Source organism: Chiroxiphia lanceolata, chromosome 1 (genome assembly GCF_009829145.1).
Source record: "Chiroxiphia lanceolata isolate bChiLan1 chromosome 1, bChiLan1.pri, whole genome shotgun sequence".
In the NCBI taxonomy this organism is placed as follows: domain Eukaryota; kingdom Metazoa; phylum Chordata; class Aves; order Passeriformes; family Pipridae; genus Chiroxiphia; species Chiroxiphia lanceolata.
Genome location: NC_045637.1, coordinates 66581584 through 66599871, shown reverse-complemented (window position 1 = coordinate 66599871; position 18288 = coordinate 66581584). Strand labels below are relative to the sequence as shown.

The following is an 18288-nucleotide window of genomic DNA, read 5'->3' as shown; positions in this document are numbered from 1 at the left end:
GAGTGCATGTCCTATGAGGAACAGCTGAGGGAGCTGGGGGTTTTTAAACTGGAGAAAAGGAAGCTCAGAGGAGACATTGTCACTCTCTTCAACCCCCTTAAAGGAGTCAGCCTCTTCTCCCAGGCAACTAGTGACTGGACATCAGGACATAGTCTTAAGCTACACTAGGGGAGGTTTAGGGTGGACATCAGGAAGAATTTCTTCACTGAAAGCGTGATTAGACATGGGAATGGACAGCCCAGCGAGATGGTCGAGTCACTGTCCTTGGAGGGGTTTAAGAAACAACTGGATGTGGGACTTGGTGCCATGGTCTAGTTGCCGGGGTGGTGGTGGGTCATAGGTTGGACTTGATAATCTCAGAGGTCTTTTCCAACCTAATTAATTCTGTGATTCTGTGATATCATATTTGTTTTATTTTTTTATATTAAGAACACTTTTTTTATTTTGTACAGGAGTTACTGAGGACCTAACATATCTTTAGGCTTCACCCACTGATCAAACTGGTCTGACGTAAGGAACCCCAGCTTTATAGCAGCTTCTTTTAACGTTGTCCCCTCTTTGTGAGCAGTTTTGGCAATCTTAGCTGCTTTATCATATCCTGTAACAAAACAAAAGCAACAAGTTAGCCATTCACAATTTCAATGATTCATTAGAGGTGAGAGAAAAGTGGGACACTTGGTCTTTGGAGAATTATTTGCCAGGCATTGCTATTACTATTTAACTCAATTTGCAGTAAATGCACACCAAATGTTTACACTAACTCCTTATTTAAAGTGAAGGTAAATTCTGTTGTCCTGGTCTTAATTTACTTAGATCAAAGATTTATGGGACCTTCTCCTTTAAAAAAAAATAATCTCATAACATAATCTTTCACTTCTCATTATTAGCGGTCAGTTCAGGAGAACAGGTTCACAAATTCTCCCGATCCCCTTCTGATTCTAATCAGTTATTTTTCTAATGCACTGGTGTGGCCACTGCAAGGAGGACACAACATCTGCAACAGTAACAGCAGTTGGTGATGTTGAAGTAAATTAACTTTTGACCTGAGCCATGACTTGGTCTCCTAAACATCGTGACAACACGGATAGCATGTGAAAAATAATGTTGCCACAAAATATTTCAGTATAATGTTTTGAGAACTTTCTGAGCCTTAAACCTACCTATATGTGGGTTCAGTGCTGTTACCAACATCAAAGATTCATTCATCAGTTTGTTGATCCTGTCCGTATTGGCTTGAATTCCTACTACACAGTTGTCAGTGAAAGAAACACACACATCTCCAAGAAGTCTTGCAGAGTTTAAAACATTTTTAATCTAACAAAAGAAAGAAGGAAACACCAATTACTTCATTCAGATATTACTAGTTGCACATTCTGGCACATTTGTTCATAACCAGTGTCCCCCTTTCAATATCAAATTATTTAATAGGCTGTTTTCCTTCCAGTATCTGAAGGTGGTCTACAGGAAAGCCAGAGAGGGACTCTTCATCAGGAACTGTAGTGATAGGACAAGGAGTACTGGGTATAAACTGAAAGAGGGGAAATTTATGCTAGATGTTAGGAAGAAATTCTTTACTGTGAAGGTGGTGAGACACCGGAACAGGTTGCTCAGGGAGGTTGTGAATTCCCCAACCCTGGCAGTGTTCAAGGCCAGGTTGGATAAGGCCTTGAGCGATCTGGTCTAGTCGGAGATGTCCCTGCCCATGGCAGCAGGGGTTGGGACTAGATGATCTTTAAGGTCCCTTCCAACCCCTTAACAGCAGTACAGTAAATAGTACGACCTCCTCCTTTTGCATTCCTATTTAAATGAATTTGTGAGAAGCAGAATTCCTGCATAAAAACAAGCACAGTATGTGTAATCATTTTGTTATACCAATTCACAAATAACCAAGTAAAAAATACAAGAAGGCATTTGATTTGCTGTAATTTTCCCCATCAGGTACCAATTACAAGAACATATCTAAAAATATTAAGGACAATAATGTCTGGCATTAGTTGTCTTCTTTGATGATCCATAACATGCCACCTCTTTTTTTTTTTTTGAGAGCTGACTGTTTCTATCAAATTTATCTTCTGACAGGTACACCTCCTGGCTGTTCAATATAATTTTTTTTTTCCTCTTCAAAACCAGGTGCTGTATGCTTAGAATAAATATATTCAGATTGGCAGAGAAAAAATTACCCTAAGCAGACAGTAATGAAGAGATCAAAAAATGCTTTTATTGTAAAATACAGATTTTCTTTCAATCATTTCTAACAAGCATAATAAAAATGCAGCATCAGTCAGTATAGGCTGTGCAGAAAAATTACATGCTGCTTCTTTTGTGCCTCTTATTTTTAACAAGGCAACAAAACCTCAAAAACTTTCTTTTTATTTCTATTTAGTATCTTCTCTAAAAGTCACCTTAATTCTTTTAAAACTATCACCCCTACCTTAACCTCTATGCTATTCTTTCAACATCTTATATACAGTTCTCCACAATCTTCTGATTTGGTGCTTTTGCTTATATTCTTGTCCTCAATTTCTCCTCTGTTTAGTTTACCTTCTCAGTTTTAAGGCATAAAAAAACAAGAAAAAAGCCCCAAACAAACCCAAAGTAGATACTCCAAAGGAAAAAATAAGAATTACGACTTCTTGTCAAACCATACAAATTTCAGTTCAAGGTGATTTGTAACACTCCACCAGCCTGACTTTTTAAAATTAAATATACAAAAGCAGCAGCATGTATCTTGGTATATCCTGCTCACACTGTAGAAGGCAGACATTATTTTAAATACTGAAGTCTAAGGCTAATCATTTACAATTTTACATGCCTCACTTGCAAAAAGCATGTAACCCTTTGGTATTCAGCAGTAGCAGAAATGAGTAACAGATAGCTGCTAAAAAAAATAAAAATCCTTGTTTTTAGCTAAAATACCAAATTCGCTGTGGCTTTGTACAAAAATCTTGCCTCGTTTTGTGTCTCTGCTTACTTCCTTAGGCTGATGATAGGCATATATCATTAAGGTAGAAGCTTATCTGCATGAGATAGTTTCACGTAAAAAAGATTCTCAGCTCCCTGTCAAAATAACAAGGGCTTGCCGTACAAAATCATAAAATTTGTTCTCACAATTCATTAGTTTCTCTGGTGCTTGTATTGACCAATTATTCACTGAGGGTTTTTCTGCCCACGAATTATCTGACTATACAAACAATCACTGAAAAAGTCCTAGACGTTTAAAATTTCATGAACTTACCATCATGGGCTTAAAGACGTTCAGTTCAAAGTGTCCATTGCTTCCTCCTACAGTAACAGCAACATGGTTTCCCATAACTTGGGCTGCCACCATGGTTACAGCTTCACACTGGGTAGGGTTCACTTTTCCTGGTTATGAAAGGGAGAGAAAAAGGTTACCAAAGAAGGAAGGAGAAAAGCCAACCAACCAACCAACCAACCATCACCAGTCAGAAACCAATGGTTTCCACATCTACCGAATCACATTGAATAGAAAATGATTTTTAAGAGGTAACAAGTCTTACTCACTTCTTCTGTGCACCACAGAAGAAAAAGTATTTCCATAAATTATATTAGATTGCCTGTAAATACTATTCCAGTATTTCAGCTAGGATTTTTAGAACAGCTCTGGCTGCTTTAGCAATCTACCAACACTTCAAGAGCTTGATCAACTGTGCATGAGCTAAGCAGCTGTTCATTACCATGGTTCTTAATAGTCAGGAGTATATAACCTTACTTACCAACATCCAGCTGTGCAAGCAGGTATTTTTATAAATGCAAATTCTGGTATAATAGATAAGAATTGACAGAAGGATTGAATCATGGACTTACTGACATTTGTGATCACAGAATCATAGGATATACTGAGTAGGAAGTGACCCATCAGGATCATCGGGATGCTGTTTGGTAAACATTTGTTAAGAGACAGTGGTCCCAAACAAAAGAAACAGGTAGTAATTCTCTCTGCTTTCTCTGTACCTGGCATGATGCTGCTTCCTGGTTCATTTTCAGGCAAGATGAGTTCTCCAAGTCCAGAGCGTGGTCCAGAACCCAGGAAACGAATATCATTAGCTATTTTCATCAGACTACATGCCACTGTGTTCATGGCTCCACTGAGTTCAACTAGAGCATCATGGGCTGCAAGTGCTTCAAACTTATTTGGAGCAGTGACAAAAGGCAAACCTACATGGAGGAGGGGGAAGTATTAAACCAGTGAGGCACTTCCTTGCAGACATAAACCAGCTAATCAAACACATGATTAGCTTAATAAAAAATAAAAATTAATAACATTATAACATCACCTCTCTTCTCTACAGCTTACTTCACTTAGTTCTTAAACAAAGTCAATACAAAAGACACAACAAAAGTCATTAAAATACAGAAGAATATGAAATTTTAGCATCTACCAACAACAAAGGCACAAATGTCAAGCTTTCATTCTGTGTTATATTGCTTTTGCACCACAGTATTTCGTGAATGTCAAAAATCTTTCAGAATTTAGCCCAAACTTATCTATTTCTTCCAGTAAATCAAGTTAGATAATTCAGATTGTTAGTTGCTTTGATGGGTTCCCTCAGTTATAAAAATAGATGGTTTTGCAGCATTAAGGTAAATGCAGGCATTAAGGTAAATAAGAAGTAATCACAATGGAATTAGCTACTTAAAGGAAAAAGATGCACCTGAGTACCAGCACTGGAAGCAAACAATACACCACTCAGAACATGTGAAAGCTGATTCAGACTTAGGAGGATGCCTGCCAACAGCAAAAGCACAGCAGCAATGGAAGTAACAGCTCTGTTTATGTTAATTAAATGCCTGAAGACTTAAGCCTAGGTTCCGTAATGAAAAACTTTTCTTCAGGATTTTGCCCTGGAAGGAAAGTCGAGCAGAATGCTATTAGTGGGAACAGATATCATTAGGGACTGACTGTGGGCTGGACTTCTGCCCCACAGAACTACTGATCTGAGCTTTCATGGCTGGACTTCTGCCCCACAGAACTACTGATCTGAGCTTTCATCACCCATTCAAAGAAGAGCAGCATAATCTCCCTAATTTCTTGTGTTTGGCAGCTCCTGACAAACAACACCAAATCCCACCCAATCTGCATGAGCTTCTGAATTGCACAGCTGCCTTCTCAGTTGCAGAGATCCAATCAAACTTTTCCTCTTGTCCTGGCCAATAAACATCCTCTATAAGAACATATGGAACTTCAAGAGTCTGCCCTACTCGTTTTAAACTCGTACAACCTGCCATTAGGACACCTAAAGAGTGCCAAGATGGAGAGCTTCATAACACCACCAAAACATGCCCTGTACTGCTCCTAGCAGCTGTTGTTTACAAGAAGTTACTTCTTCCCTCTCAGGGTACAAGAAAGTATTGACCCTCTGCAAGACAGTGAATAATAGGTCCATTAAAAACAAAATACTGTTGATAAGCAATTTTAGATTTTACAGCAAATGTAAATGACGGATGTGTATGTCTATTTTGGGGGCATTTTAAAAACTTATATTGTGACACAAGATCTGGTTTACAGATCAAAAAACTCAAAATCATTGTAAATTAAGTTTTAAGATCTATCAAGACAGCATTGAAAGAATTAGACAGCTAACCTTTACTCTTTCACATGAAAAAACCAGAGTGGCTTTGGGAGCTTTTTTTCCCTTCTTTTGTGCTTAGTCACTATAAATTAAGAGAGCCAGAGGAGCAAAGATCAAGACAGAAGCATTATAGTTGGGCTAATAATAGAAGTCTGAAACTGTATCCATATTCAATGAACCTTGCTCAGAAAAACACCATAATTTCAGTCACTTTCAATCCACTGAGTATAATTACAAAAATACACTGCAAGAAAAATCTGAAGGAGAAGGCATATAACACATAGCATTAACAGAAAGTGTCATGTTAAAATAAAAATACAATTTGAGCTTATTAGAGGTATGGAAACAGAAAGATTTAGTTTGAATTTGACTGTGTGTTACACATACCGCTTTACTGGTAACTCCAAATATTATTCCTCACCTGTCAGTTCAGCCACTTTAGCAGCAACTTTCTCAGCAAAGCCAATTCTTGTGTTTAATCCTGTGCCAACTGCAGTCCCGCCAGCTGCCAGCTGATATACTCTTGGCATGGTTGATTCAATCCTAGCCACACCGTATTTAATTTGTTGCACATAACCACTAAATTCCTTTGAAAGAAAGGAGGACAAGATAAAGGAACAAAGACAATAACCAAGAATAAACACCTAGAATCATTTAGATTTTTAACATGATTTGACTTATTTTTTAAAAAACATGCAAGCACTGAAATTTACCCAAATGCTACACCTTAGCATGTTGTCAGTAAAAGTATGGAAATATTAGAAGACTGTTCCCACACAACAAACAATGATACATAAAACCAATCTGAATACATAAAATAAAATTATACATAACGCCTTTTATCTCAGGCGTGTACTTAGTAGGATCTGAATCCACATTAAAACAGCTCCAAGACTGAACTAATGTTCTCCAAGTACAAATAAAGAAATGGATCTTGGGCTTTGTTCACTTGACTTTAGTTTAGTAAAACCCACCTGTGCATTCTTAGAAAAAAACCACAAACTTTACCTGGATATCAATTCACTTTAGTTCATTACCAAATTATTGTAATATAAGCCATTCTTGACAATATGATAAGATTTGCCATCTTTTATATTTATACACACATACACACATATACAGAGGATTATATATCTAAGCTTTTCATTCAAAATACCTAGTAGTTTTGTTTGTTGGCAAAACCTCATTTAAATAAGTTTATAGATTACAGACTGCAATTACCTCTTCCTTGCAACGCCAGCGTAACTGAAAAATCGCGTTATGATATTTGGTAACAAAACATCATTTAACAATCATTTATAGCTTAATACTGTTAAAAGTAAAACACGTATATAGCAAAAAGTTAAGAAAATTTATGACCCAGTTATTAGAGTACAGCATATTTAGCAAACTCCAGCATAGACTGAAAATACTCACACTGAGACTCAGCCTGTAATTTCTCTTAAACTATCAACTTAATTCAGGCATTCTCAAGTTGGCCTCAATATCCTCCAGTACGTTTACAAGAATTGTCCAAAGAAACGCCTAATTTTATTTTTTTTTTTTTACCTGTCCAAGTGTAAGTGGAACAGCATCTTGCGTATGAGTGCGCCCTATTTTTATGATTTGGGAAAACTCTTTGGACTTCCCTTCAAGCGCATTCTGTAGCTTCTTCAGTCCAGGTAACAACACCTCATTAACCTCCTGGGCAGCAGCAATATGCATTGCTGTTGGGAAAGTGTCATTTGAACTCTGTGAAGAAAGTTCAAGAAATTTATTTACAAGCTTTTCTCACCACTGTTGCTGTAAGATGTGCATGTATGGCTTTCTTCTCTTTATTTTAGAAACAATTAGAAACTAAACTAAGAGTAAGCAACTTAGGACTGTTACACAAGGCTAGAGTCTTATTGATAAATCAACTTTTTATAACTATACCTTAAGAAAGTTAAACTGAATATAGATTGTTCACAACAACACTGGGACAAAAAAAAGAAAAATAATTACTACAGTAGTTATGAGAGACAGGTAAAACGGATGGATGATTTTAAAGTAATTGTATGTGACTTTAAAACACCTATGTGTTGCTTTGATATTGTTAAATTCATAGTTCACTGGATACTGAGTAAGCAAAAAAGATCAGGAAGGGAAACAACTAAGTCAGTGGCTTAGTATTTCGTTCAGATCAGCTGAAGTTTAAGAAGGAAGTATAATAAAAACGTCTACCATGATCCAACATTTAGAAACTGGATCTATATTTAAGTTCTTTTAAGACTGCAGGAATAGTCATTGTCATAAGGCCACCTCTGCCCATTCATTATGTGTGAATTTATCTGTCATGAATGAGTTCAAAGTTTTTAATCTCAACAGCTCATACTGTCACTGACAAACATCTTAAAGTTCATTTAAACTGAAAAAAATGGAAAATTGTTGCCAAAGCTGTCCCCAAAACTACTTTTTTTTTTTTAGTTTAAACAGTGGATATAAGAGAACTCAAAATTCAAAAACCCGAAACTTCTGAAGTTCAAAGAAGTATAATACAAGTATAACAACCTGGCTTTTGTTAACATGGTCATTTGGATGTACTGGCTTTTTGCTCCCCAGGGTGCCCCCCATTATCTCAATGGCTCTGTTGCTGATGACTTCGTTGACATTCATATTGGTTTGAGTTCCAGACCCAGTTTGCCACACTACCAATGGGAAGTGATCATTTAATTTTCCTTCAGCTACCTATAATGGAAAAAGAGAGAAAAGTTATTCTATGAGAAAATAAAGTAAAAGCATAAACCTTAATATTTTATAGCTATAATTAAAATTATGCTCTCTATTGTATTTTTAAATCTACATATAACAATTGTGAATTCACACAAGAATAATTAACAAGTTTTTGATGTAATACCAGATATTAAAAGGGAAAAAAACATGTGCTATCTTTTTGAAGATGCTGAATTGTGAAACACAGAGTTACACAGCATTTGATTTCATATTCTACAGTTATAGAAAGAAAAGATTTTTAAAAGGTATTTTAAATTATATCTTCTCTTTCCCAAACAATGCAGCTGATTTTACAAGTCAAACACATCACCCACTTTACCAAATTTTAAAGCCATTTGAATTCTAATCCTTCTGGATAGGATTAGAGGTAGTACATGCTGGTTCTCCCACAGTTATTTGCTCAGGTTAGGAAAATTTTTAAGGCAAGAGAAATCTCTTAAGAAGTTTCTCAATCAGAGCACATAAGGTGCTTCACGGTACAGATTCAGTGTGGTGTGTCTCCTTCGGTTTTGACCATTTCGACAAGGCTTATCTGTTCCCAAACTTCTCACCATGGGTGCACTGCTTTCTTCTAGGAGATCAAGATCAACAGCTGCACAGTTTCATCAGGTACACTGATCACAACTATCAGCTTGAATCAGAGGCACTGAGAAGTCAGTTCCTTTGGGAAACAGTCCTCCAGAAAAGGTGTTTTTGCCAAAGATCATCAGCCATCCACATGCAGTACATGAAATCTGTGTAGCTGGACTGTGATATTTCACAAAAAAGAAATTTCATACAGGAAGTTCCAGACCTCTTACACCTGTAGACATAACACTTTGCATTGACAAAGCCAGCGGATGGCTGATAGTATCAAACACCTTCTTCCTGTAAGGCACACTCCTCTTTGATCAACATTTTTTGGAGTCTATTGAATCTTATGCACATTTAGAGAGTTTCCTAAACACGTGTTTGTGATAGCATCAAAATCTGTGCTCAGAAGTATCACACCCGTACATATGAGCCTCAGAAAAACAAAGGATCTGTTGTCACAACTCTGAGCCTAGATAACCATCTCTGGATTATCAGGATACATCAGTCCTCCAGGAAACATGTTTTTCAGGAAAGGATCTTACGTATTCCCCATCTTATACAGGGGCAAAGTTCCCAGCTCCAGGAGTAACTTGATTCCTTGATGTATGTCTTTAAGTTGTATTAGAAAATTATTTTGTAGGTAAGAGAAAGGATATCATTGCAAGGATGTTTTTAAAACACAACAAAAAAAAGCCCCAAACAACTTTCAGAACTTATGAATCTAAACTAAGTAGCCTTTAGCCACCAAAACTTCTAATCCACCTTTAACTAGGGGAACCCTAGAAACAACAGAAAGAGCCTGAATATATTCTGGAATTCCCCACAGCTATTGGCTCTTGGGACTTAGGCTGCTACAGCTGGTAGAAAGAGGATGAGGCTTCTGCAAATACTGAAATATTTTTAAGCAAGTTAGAACAAGAAAACTCTGTTAACAAATGCTTCTAGATAAACAGATCTGTTGATTTATACAAATCAACACACCTGGTACTACTGCACCTCAAATAATGGTCATTTACAACTCTGCACTTGGGTGGCATTTTTCCTAAGAAAGAGGAAGATGCCCATTTGTCTCATCATGTCCTCTTTAGCAATAAAACTGATACTTACAAAGCGCAGATTTACTACTAAGCCTAAGTCTGGAGAGGAAATAGACCAGTAACACAGAAACTACTCAAACTGCAGACGGTCTTCAGATTACCAAGATCCAATAGCTTTACAGATTAGAGACTTCCAAAACTAAAAAGCTTTGCTTGGCATATCAGACTTCATTTAGTTAAATGAACTGAGACTCTATTCCCCTCCTAGGTTCTCTTATACTGTTCATCTGGTAAGAGTCAACACTATATAAGTAATAATTATTCTTAACAGAGGGGAAAAAAATCACATTGCTTTAAGTATCAAAATGCATTTGAATATTCCATCATTTCTTTAAATGCAAGAAGTAAAATATTAAAATTATTATATAAAGTAAATGATTCCTGAAAAACAAAATTCACTAATAAGAAATGCTTTTCTCTAGCAATCGGAGAAATGCAATCCCTCAGGCTCCTGTGAAAAGCTTAACAAAAATACAATGGCAGTTCTAGTATTTTAACAGTTTGTTCCTACCTCATTTGCTGCCTGTACAATAGCTTTAGCAATCTTTGGGTCGAGACCGTAATCTTGATTTACTTCAGCAGCTGCTCTCTTCAAGATGCCAAAAGCCCTTATGACTTGAACCTGAGACACAAGGGTAAGTTTAAATACACAATTTTCTTCCCCCAAAGGACATGTTAGGAATTTATAGTGCATGTCTAGTTCTAAACCAAACTCCTTCTGATCATAAATCCAGCAGTAGTTCATTGAACAAACCAGAGAGCAACCAGGTCCTACAGCCTATGCTCCCATTAACAGTAACATTCATCCAAGCAGTCCAGAGAGCAGTACACAGTTTCTTTGCAAGTTCATGTATGCTCTGTGCATCAAAAATTACATGCATAAAATTGAACTGGTTCCATTTCTAAAATAGCCTTTTGAGGGGAAACTGACATGTTTCGGTACATGGAAAGTCAGTATATGACAAAGCAAGTGCACACTAATGCTCTATGCACAGCTACATGTGAAAAAACAACTTTATATCAATTCATGCTCTGCTTAACAACCTCAATAAAAAACTATATAAAAGCCACAGCAAACAAATTATTCCATTCACTTTTTCATCTCTGGGAAAACGAAAGATACATTTCCACTCATCCTGGTTATTAAAAATTAAGCAACACAATAAAAATTATTCAAAAGCAATATTCAATTTATTTCAGTGCAACAAAAAAAGGATTTCTACCACAGAATGATATATTGCTATGGAATTTCTACCTTTAATTAAAATTCAAAGTTGCTTACACTTCCAGCAGAAGTCTAAGAAAAAGGTATTCATTTTCACATCCAAAAAGCACTTAAGAAAGAAATTTACACAGATTCAAATTACTTACTGGCATCCTTTCCGAAACACCTCCAATTTTGAAGTTCATTGTAGATCTTACAGTTTGGGCACCATAGTATTTGTCACTTGGGACCTTCAGTTCACCAAAAGTATCATATTCTATCCTAAATGCCTCTTGAGTGGACTGTAGAAAAACAAAACAAAAAAAAATTCAAACACTGGTAAATGGCACATCCATTTTCAAAGCAAGCAGTCAAGAAAAAAAAAGTCAAGAAGGGGGAAAAAACACAAAGCAAAGACATGTGGCTAGTCATAGGTAGTTTTATACCTTTGAAATTAAGATATTTTTCTAGTTTGAGCACCTGTCTCACTAGAAGTCACAACTACTACCACTGTGAAGCCCAGCTGTCCCACTGGTGACGGGCAGCACTGCAAGACTTAAGACCTCGGCTGCCCACTGTCATCCTGATGAGAGACTGTTTCTTCTTTTCCAAGAATTAGTACCTTAGCTTACAATTTACAGAACTGGTGTTTTGTTAAAACCAAACCGAAGAACTAGCACAGTAAGAATTCAGGTAGCATCTGCCCAATCAACATACATGTAACATAATTCCTATTTGAAACCCACACCCTACATGACACTTAATACTGGAAGGGAGCAACTGACTAATCCAGGACCAAGTTACTGACCATTAATTATCCCCTTTGGCCTAATAAACCAGAAACACAGTTGCCCTAGCTGTGCAACACCAAGGAACTGCATCTAGGTATATTTTGTGCACTATTTAAATATGGTAGTATTTCTGTATCATGTATACACCTCGCACATCTAATTATCTAACACAGCCACAGGCAAAATAATTTTAGCTGACATACACCAAAAAAAGTAATTCTTTTACTTTTTGTAGAACAATAACATTCATTTGGGCTGATGTGATAACATTCACATGCAGCTCTACAAAGATTATGGAACTGGAACAGGAAGCAAGACCACTTTAGTCTTCCTCTCCTCACACCTTGGTCAGCCAAGTCCCAGTTTTCTGTGGGAAAGGTATTCATCCTTCCTCAGTGGAGGTTACCTTCTTCCAGAGTCTTCAGGAAAGGGAAGAAGTAATTTTCAATTCTTTATTGTGGATAGAGTAAAACAATCCCAGTCCCACAGGTAGCATATATACATACACAATGCCAGGTCCTGACCTAACCACAACCCTTAGAGGTGAGCCCTTGGGAAAGCTCTATCAATACAGTCAAGTCAGTGTTGCAGTGCAGTCAAAGGAGAAAACCAAACCCGAGGAACTATTGGGAAAAGCAAAAGATACAAAAAGAAACGTTGCCTTGCCACCATGGTTCATCCACAGTCCAAGGAAACAGTTCAAAGAAAGGCAATGAAGTTGATAAAAGGTAGGGAACACCTTTCTTAAGACAAGTGGCTTTTTTGTTCAGAAAAGAGGTACCTTGGGCATTGAAGGAAAACTGAGATCAATAAAAGCACCAGTATAAGCTGTTCACTGATTCTTCCAATACAAGAAACAGGAGCCAAAACATTAGGCTAGCAGGAGTCAAGTTCAAAGCAAGGGAAAGGGAGCAGCTCTTCACACAAGTCACAGGTTGATGAAACTCCTTGCCCGCTGATGCTGCAGATGAAGGAAGTCCACATGAGTTCAGGGAAGATGAGATAAGCAGTAAGAAGAAAAATCTAAACTGGGTTATTACACAAACCAGGGATGGTGATTTAGCCACTTCCTGAGCAGCCCATTCCAATGTTTGACAACCCTTTCAGTGAAGAAATTCTTCTTGATGTCCAACCTGAACCTCCCCTAGTATAGCTTGAGACCATGTCCTCTCATCCTGTTGCTGGCTGCCTGGGAGAAGTCGCCAACTCCCACCTTGCTACAATGTCCTTTTCAGGCAATTGCAGAGAGCAATAAGGTCTCCTCTGAGCCTCCTCTTCTCCAGGCTAAACAACCCCAGGTCTCTCAGCTGCTCCTCATAAGACTTGTGCTCCAGACCCTTCTCCAGCTCCGTCATCCTTCTCTGGACTCACTCCAGCACCTCAATACCTTTCTTGTAGTGATGGGCCCAGAACTGGACACAGTACTCGAGGTGCAGCCTCACCAGTGCCATGTACATGAAGAGTTTGGGTCAGCATACGGGGAAAGCATCATACATTTTTGCACAGTTCTTACTCTTCCCCAGGAGCCCACTTCTGAAGTCAGAGCGTTCCTCTCTTTTCTTGGTTCGTTTTACTCACTCCTTGTTAGGTGGGTCTCAGCCTTCTTGGACAGGAGCACAGCTGTGTATTGGCCAGAATGCTCTCTCCAGCAGCCCTGACCTTCTGCAGCAGCTTGCCCAGGTTTGCATCACCACGGATGGCATGGTTGCAGGAGGGGAGATGCTGACCTAAGCATCATTCCCAGCCAGATGGAGACACTCTGCCATCAGGTATTCCATCAGTCTCATACCAGAGACACTAGCTCTGCTCACTTTGAGTAATCGCAGAGTAGGTGGTGCACATGGTCCAGAAGAAACTGCAGCCCAGCCCCCAGCAAGGGTTAGCTCTCACACTGCCATCCACTCCTGTATCTTGTGTTTTGGCTGATGCTCTCCCACACACCGACTTCACAAGAATAGAAAGATTAGTGTGACGTAGTACATCATTCCTATGTTCTTTAATCTTCTTCATCCTGTTTGAGACACTTAGCATTCATTGACATGCTAACAAGAAACAGAACATAGTAAACGGATCTTCAATATCTTACTGCCAAAAATGTTTAATTGGGATGCTTGTGGGTCTTACTGTACATGTGCACATATTAATATTCCAACAGTTGGGAAATCCCTGCTTTTGATATTTGGGCACCTTGTATAAGCAGACAACGTCAAGCCTTCACAGAGCTGGATAAGCAGAACCAATTCAGTTCCAAGCCCAGCTCTCGATACAATCAGTGGTTCAATCACCAAAAGTATCCACGCTCAAACGATATAGAAAAGATACACTACTTGTGACCTTTTAGACAAAAAAGCTAGCAGTTGCACAACTGATTCCTCAAATTTACATAATCCCAATGTCAACAATGGTGAAACAAAGATAAATAGGATCAGTGCATACTTGTACAAGTACTTTCTAACAACAAAATCATTATTAAAAAAAATTACTTCCCTAGTAAATTCCACATTACACATTTACAAACTCCGATGAAGTTAACAGGTTAAGGTGCTTTAAGATGAATGTAATTTGCTGATTCACGGAATAAGAAGTGACATTAGCTAAAAAAGCAAAGTGCTATTTTTCATACATACTGAAGTAACTAAACTGCAGCATTACCTTCAGACTGATGTAGCACCCTGAAGAAGCCTTGTCTGAATTTGAATGTAACAAACACGCTTCCCTCACTCAGCCAGAAATCACCCTCTTGAGTGGCTTTATAAGTGGAAGGTCCCAGTTCCTGTATGTAAAGCAGTTTCTACAGCCATTCCCTGATCTACAGGATCTGCTATAAAATGGTGCATCATCAGCAAACTCTTGTCAACCCTCTACTCCCCCACCCCCTGGACCATAGAAGCCAAAAGGAAACCTAATCAACTCCACTAGGAGCCAAGGCAAACTCCTGTGCTCTCACCCAGTTTCTAACACAGCTACAAGCCTCTTCTCAGAACTACTATTCCTCACCTTTACAAATTCATTTTTTTTAAAATTCCTTAAAAAGGCCTGACAAGGCATGCTCTGCCCTCCAAAATCCCTAGAACCCACAGTCCAAAGCTAACAGAGCCAGACAAACAGAACTGCACTTTTGCCTTGTTGGAGGGAACTAATTAGCTAGAACTGATTGCATCGTAACACGCTGGAGATACTCAAATGGCACAACTGCTGCAATATTGCTTCCCGTGGAAAATTACATTCTGACTTACAGATGCACCAACTTTTAGATTAAGTATTTCAATTCAAAGAATCATCGTTTTTAGCCAGTCAAAAGCATTTTCTGAGGCCATCAGAAAATGCAATTTGTGCTCAACTGCTCTGCTTTAGCAGATGAAGGACGTTTCCACTTTTAAACATCATTTGTCCTCTATAACATCAAGTCAAAAATTCTGAAATTTATCCTTTAGAAACCAAACCCCAATACTTTACAACATTCAGCTACAGAAGAACCATTGCAACCACAAATCCATTTAAAACATCCTGCATAGCTCTAAGTTAAGTCATACCATAGTACAGCATGAACATTTGGCTGTAGCTCCACAATGTGTTTTAAAACAACTGTTGCTATTGAAAAAATATCTACAAACGTCAAAAAGTGATGGTTTGGGTTCGTTGGTTGTTTTTTTTTATTTCAATAGTGGTTGGTACATCTTTTGGTGGACCTCTTTTAAATAAGAACACAGAGAACTTTTCCTATAAGAATTCAACAGCTGCTTGAGTTACAAATTCACTGAGGGATATTTTGTTATGACTACTGCTGTTATTTAAACCCAAGCAACTAACAGTGCACACAGGACAGGTCATATTTCTGTCCCGCAAAGAGCAGGTCTTATCTTTCTTGTAAGATTGCAGCCTTTCACAAATACTGAGCCTTGAGCAAGTAAATGAAGGTCATGATCTAGAATGTTTTTCTCAGATGATGCCAAATGGGAAGATAAAAAAGGGAACCATCTCATAGGCCAATGGTTTGAGCTACAGTCTGCTTTGACACCAATTTTATTATGCAGGTAAGTTTCAACCACCATGAAGTTTATTCACTTGTTGGAAAACTTGTTCTTTTAAATGCTATTTTCTACACCTTAATCAATATCACAGATTGGAAAACAATGTTCTCGTTAAATTTACTAACTAACTTGGTAAACTAAGGAATTGATAAAATCCTGAACACCCCACCTTCTGCCGAAATTCTTCTGACAGTCTAAATTACCTCATTTTAAGGAGTGAGCTCACAGAGATGCACCTGAGGCTAAGGCTTCCATGCAACATCCTAGGTGTTATTACCGAGATTTGAAGTTCTTTATTCGAATAGCAGTTTTGTTTCTACGTTGAACTGTGTGCAGTAATCAAATCCCACTCATGTGTGAGCCTAACAGTCTGTATTTGAACAATTACTGCGGATGCCTGCTAGAGGCCACGGGCTGCTTTCTCAGCTAAAAGACAGCTCCAAAGATATTCTAGATATCCCCACTCCTGTGAGGATGCAGCTTTTCCTTATTTGTACCTCAACAGCTCTAAGAAAGGCTCTCAAATTCCTGTGGGAGCAGCTGCCGCATGGTAGAGCTCTGTGAGACCAGGTCCTGCACCAGCACCTTCCCTACCTGACTCCCCTCGCCGGCCACAGCAAGGCGGCTCAGAGCCGTGCTCACGGCGTCAACCTCATCCCCCGGAGAGCTGCACATCCCGGCCCGCCCCGGGAGCAGCTGCCGCTCGGGGCCGCAGACCCGGGGCCGTCAGCGGGGCCGAGCCAGGCCCGGCGCTGCCGCAGGAAGGATGCGGGAAACGGCCGCGCAAGCCCGGCAGAGAACGGCGGCCACGTCCTCCCGCTGCCGGCGCGCTCCCGACGGAGCAACACCCCGGATTAAAGCCCCCCGCGCCCGGCCCTGCCCGCAGCCGCCGCTCCCTCTGGCAGCGCCAGCTGCCCGTTCCCCCGGGGCGGGGGCGGAGCGAGGGCGGCGGCGGCCGCCGGTGGCACTTAGAGGTCACCGCTGCCCGCTCCCCACCCGGGCTCACCATGGCGGCGCGGGGCGGAGGGATCCAGCGGGGGCCGGCGGGATCCAGCGAGGGCGGCGGCCGGGAGAGCAGGAGGCCGGCGGAGCGGCCGAGGCGGCGGCAGGCGCGGAGTGATCGGTGCATGGTGGCGGGGGGCCGGGAGCACCGCGGGGGCGGGAGGCGAGGCTGCACCGCCCCGGACGAGCGTCACGGGGCCGGGGCGCTCATCCCCGCCGAGGCTCCGCCGCGCCAATCGCGGCCGCGGGGGGACGGGCCGGGACAGGACCGGGATGCCCGAGCGGGGGCGGGGGGCCAGCGCGGCCCTGGCGAAGGGCAGCGGGGGAGGCGCCCAACAGCGATTTTTCCCACGCTGGAAAAAAACGTATAAGCTTGTCCTGCCTTACTGTAACCTTGTCAAAGATGCATAGAGCGTTATGCATAGAGCTCCCCCGCGCCCCCCCAGCGACAGCCAAGGCTCCTTCTATTAAAAAAAAAAAGGCTTCCCCTTTCCTGCCCTTGCAAGGGTAGTTCTTCGACATGCTACGTCTCCCCCTGGTGCGAAGTACAGAAACACTACAAGAGTGCAATAAGGCGTATTGAACTTTTCCACCCAGCACCATTTCAACACTTCATGTTTTCCGAACATTCTTTTTTTTTCCCAACAGCAGCCAACATTCAGCAGTAAACATTTTTTTTTTCAAACATCGGAGAATGCTTCATTCAATTGCAGTCTGCATAGTTACACTTCCATCATCCAAGAACTGTAAGTTATTCACAGAAATGCTGCTAGAAACTGCTCTATTAATGCCTTACAAGTTACATCTTAGCACTAAATCCACATTAAATTTGAGTTTGGTAAGCTTTAACATCTAGGCAAGTCTTCTGCCCCTTGATTCCTCTGACAGTAAAGAGGAAATACACACATAGGGCATGCCACAAAAATGGCTTCAGAAGTTCCAGAGTCAGTAAAGATTACTATTACAGCCTACATTATATAGAATATCATTCTATTATGGAGGAAGTAAGCAGAAGCCTCTTGTTTTATTCAATAAAAAAAAAGTATTACAGTACAAAGTTATAATTACTAGTGCATCATTCTTCTTTTCTGCAGTGTTACTTATAATCATAAATTATGATGTTTAAGTCCCCACATCACAAAATTCAATATCTCCATTGTGTCTAAAACTAATGCGATGCGTTTCACAGAAAGGTTAGAAGGGCCCTCTGGAGCCCAACCTCCCTGCTAAAGCAGGTTCACCTGAAGC

General features: G+C 39.9%; 1 protein-coding gene across 2 annotated transcripts; it reads right to left on the bottom strand.

Moving 5' to 3' along the window:
• Window positions 1-390: 390 nt before the first annotated feature.
• On the bottom strand, window positions 391-17226 carry FH (fumarate hydratase). 2 transcript variants are annotated; one of them, XM_032706047.1, is made up of 10 exons: window positions 17045-17226; window positions 11384-11518; window positions 10524-10634; window positions 8121-8297; window positions 7140-7322; window positions 6013-6178; window positions 3973-4176; window positions 3236-3363; window positions 1161-1314; window positions 391-598 (listed from the first exon to the last, which is right to left on the bottom strand). In XM_032706047.1, exons 1-10 carry the CDS (start codon window positions 17165-17167, stop codon window positions 456-458), a joined length of 1524 nt encoding a protein of 507 aa, XP_032561938.1. In that variant the 5' UTR covers window positions 17168-17226; the 3' UTR covers window positions 391-455. The 2 variants fall into 2 exon arrangements, with proteins under 2 accessions (XP_032561938.1, XP_032561948.1); XM_032706057.1 differs by lacking the exon at window positions 17045-17226 and adding an exon at window positions 16633-16864.
• Window positions 17227-18288: the final 1062 nt, after the last annotated feature.

Excerpts from the sequence above, each read along its gene's own strand:
- FH (XM_032706047.1), bottom strand. The coding sequence starts at position 17,167 with ATGCACCGATCACTCCGCGCCTGCCGCCGCCTCGGCCGCTCCGCCGGC. Across the intron at positions 11,519-17,044 it reads CTCCGCCCCGCGCCGCCATG|TCCACTCAAGAGGCATTTAG; the intron begins GTGAGCCCGGGT and ends GTTTTTCTACAG. Across the intron at positions 4,177-6,012 it reads TAAAGTGGCTGAACTGACAG|GTTTGCCTTTTGTCACTGCT; the intron begins GTGAGGAATAAT and ends TCCTCCATGTAG.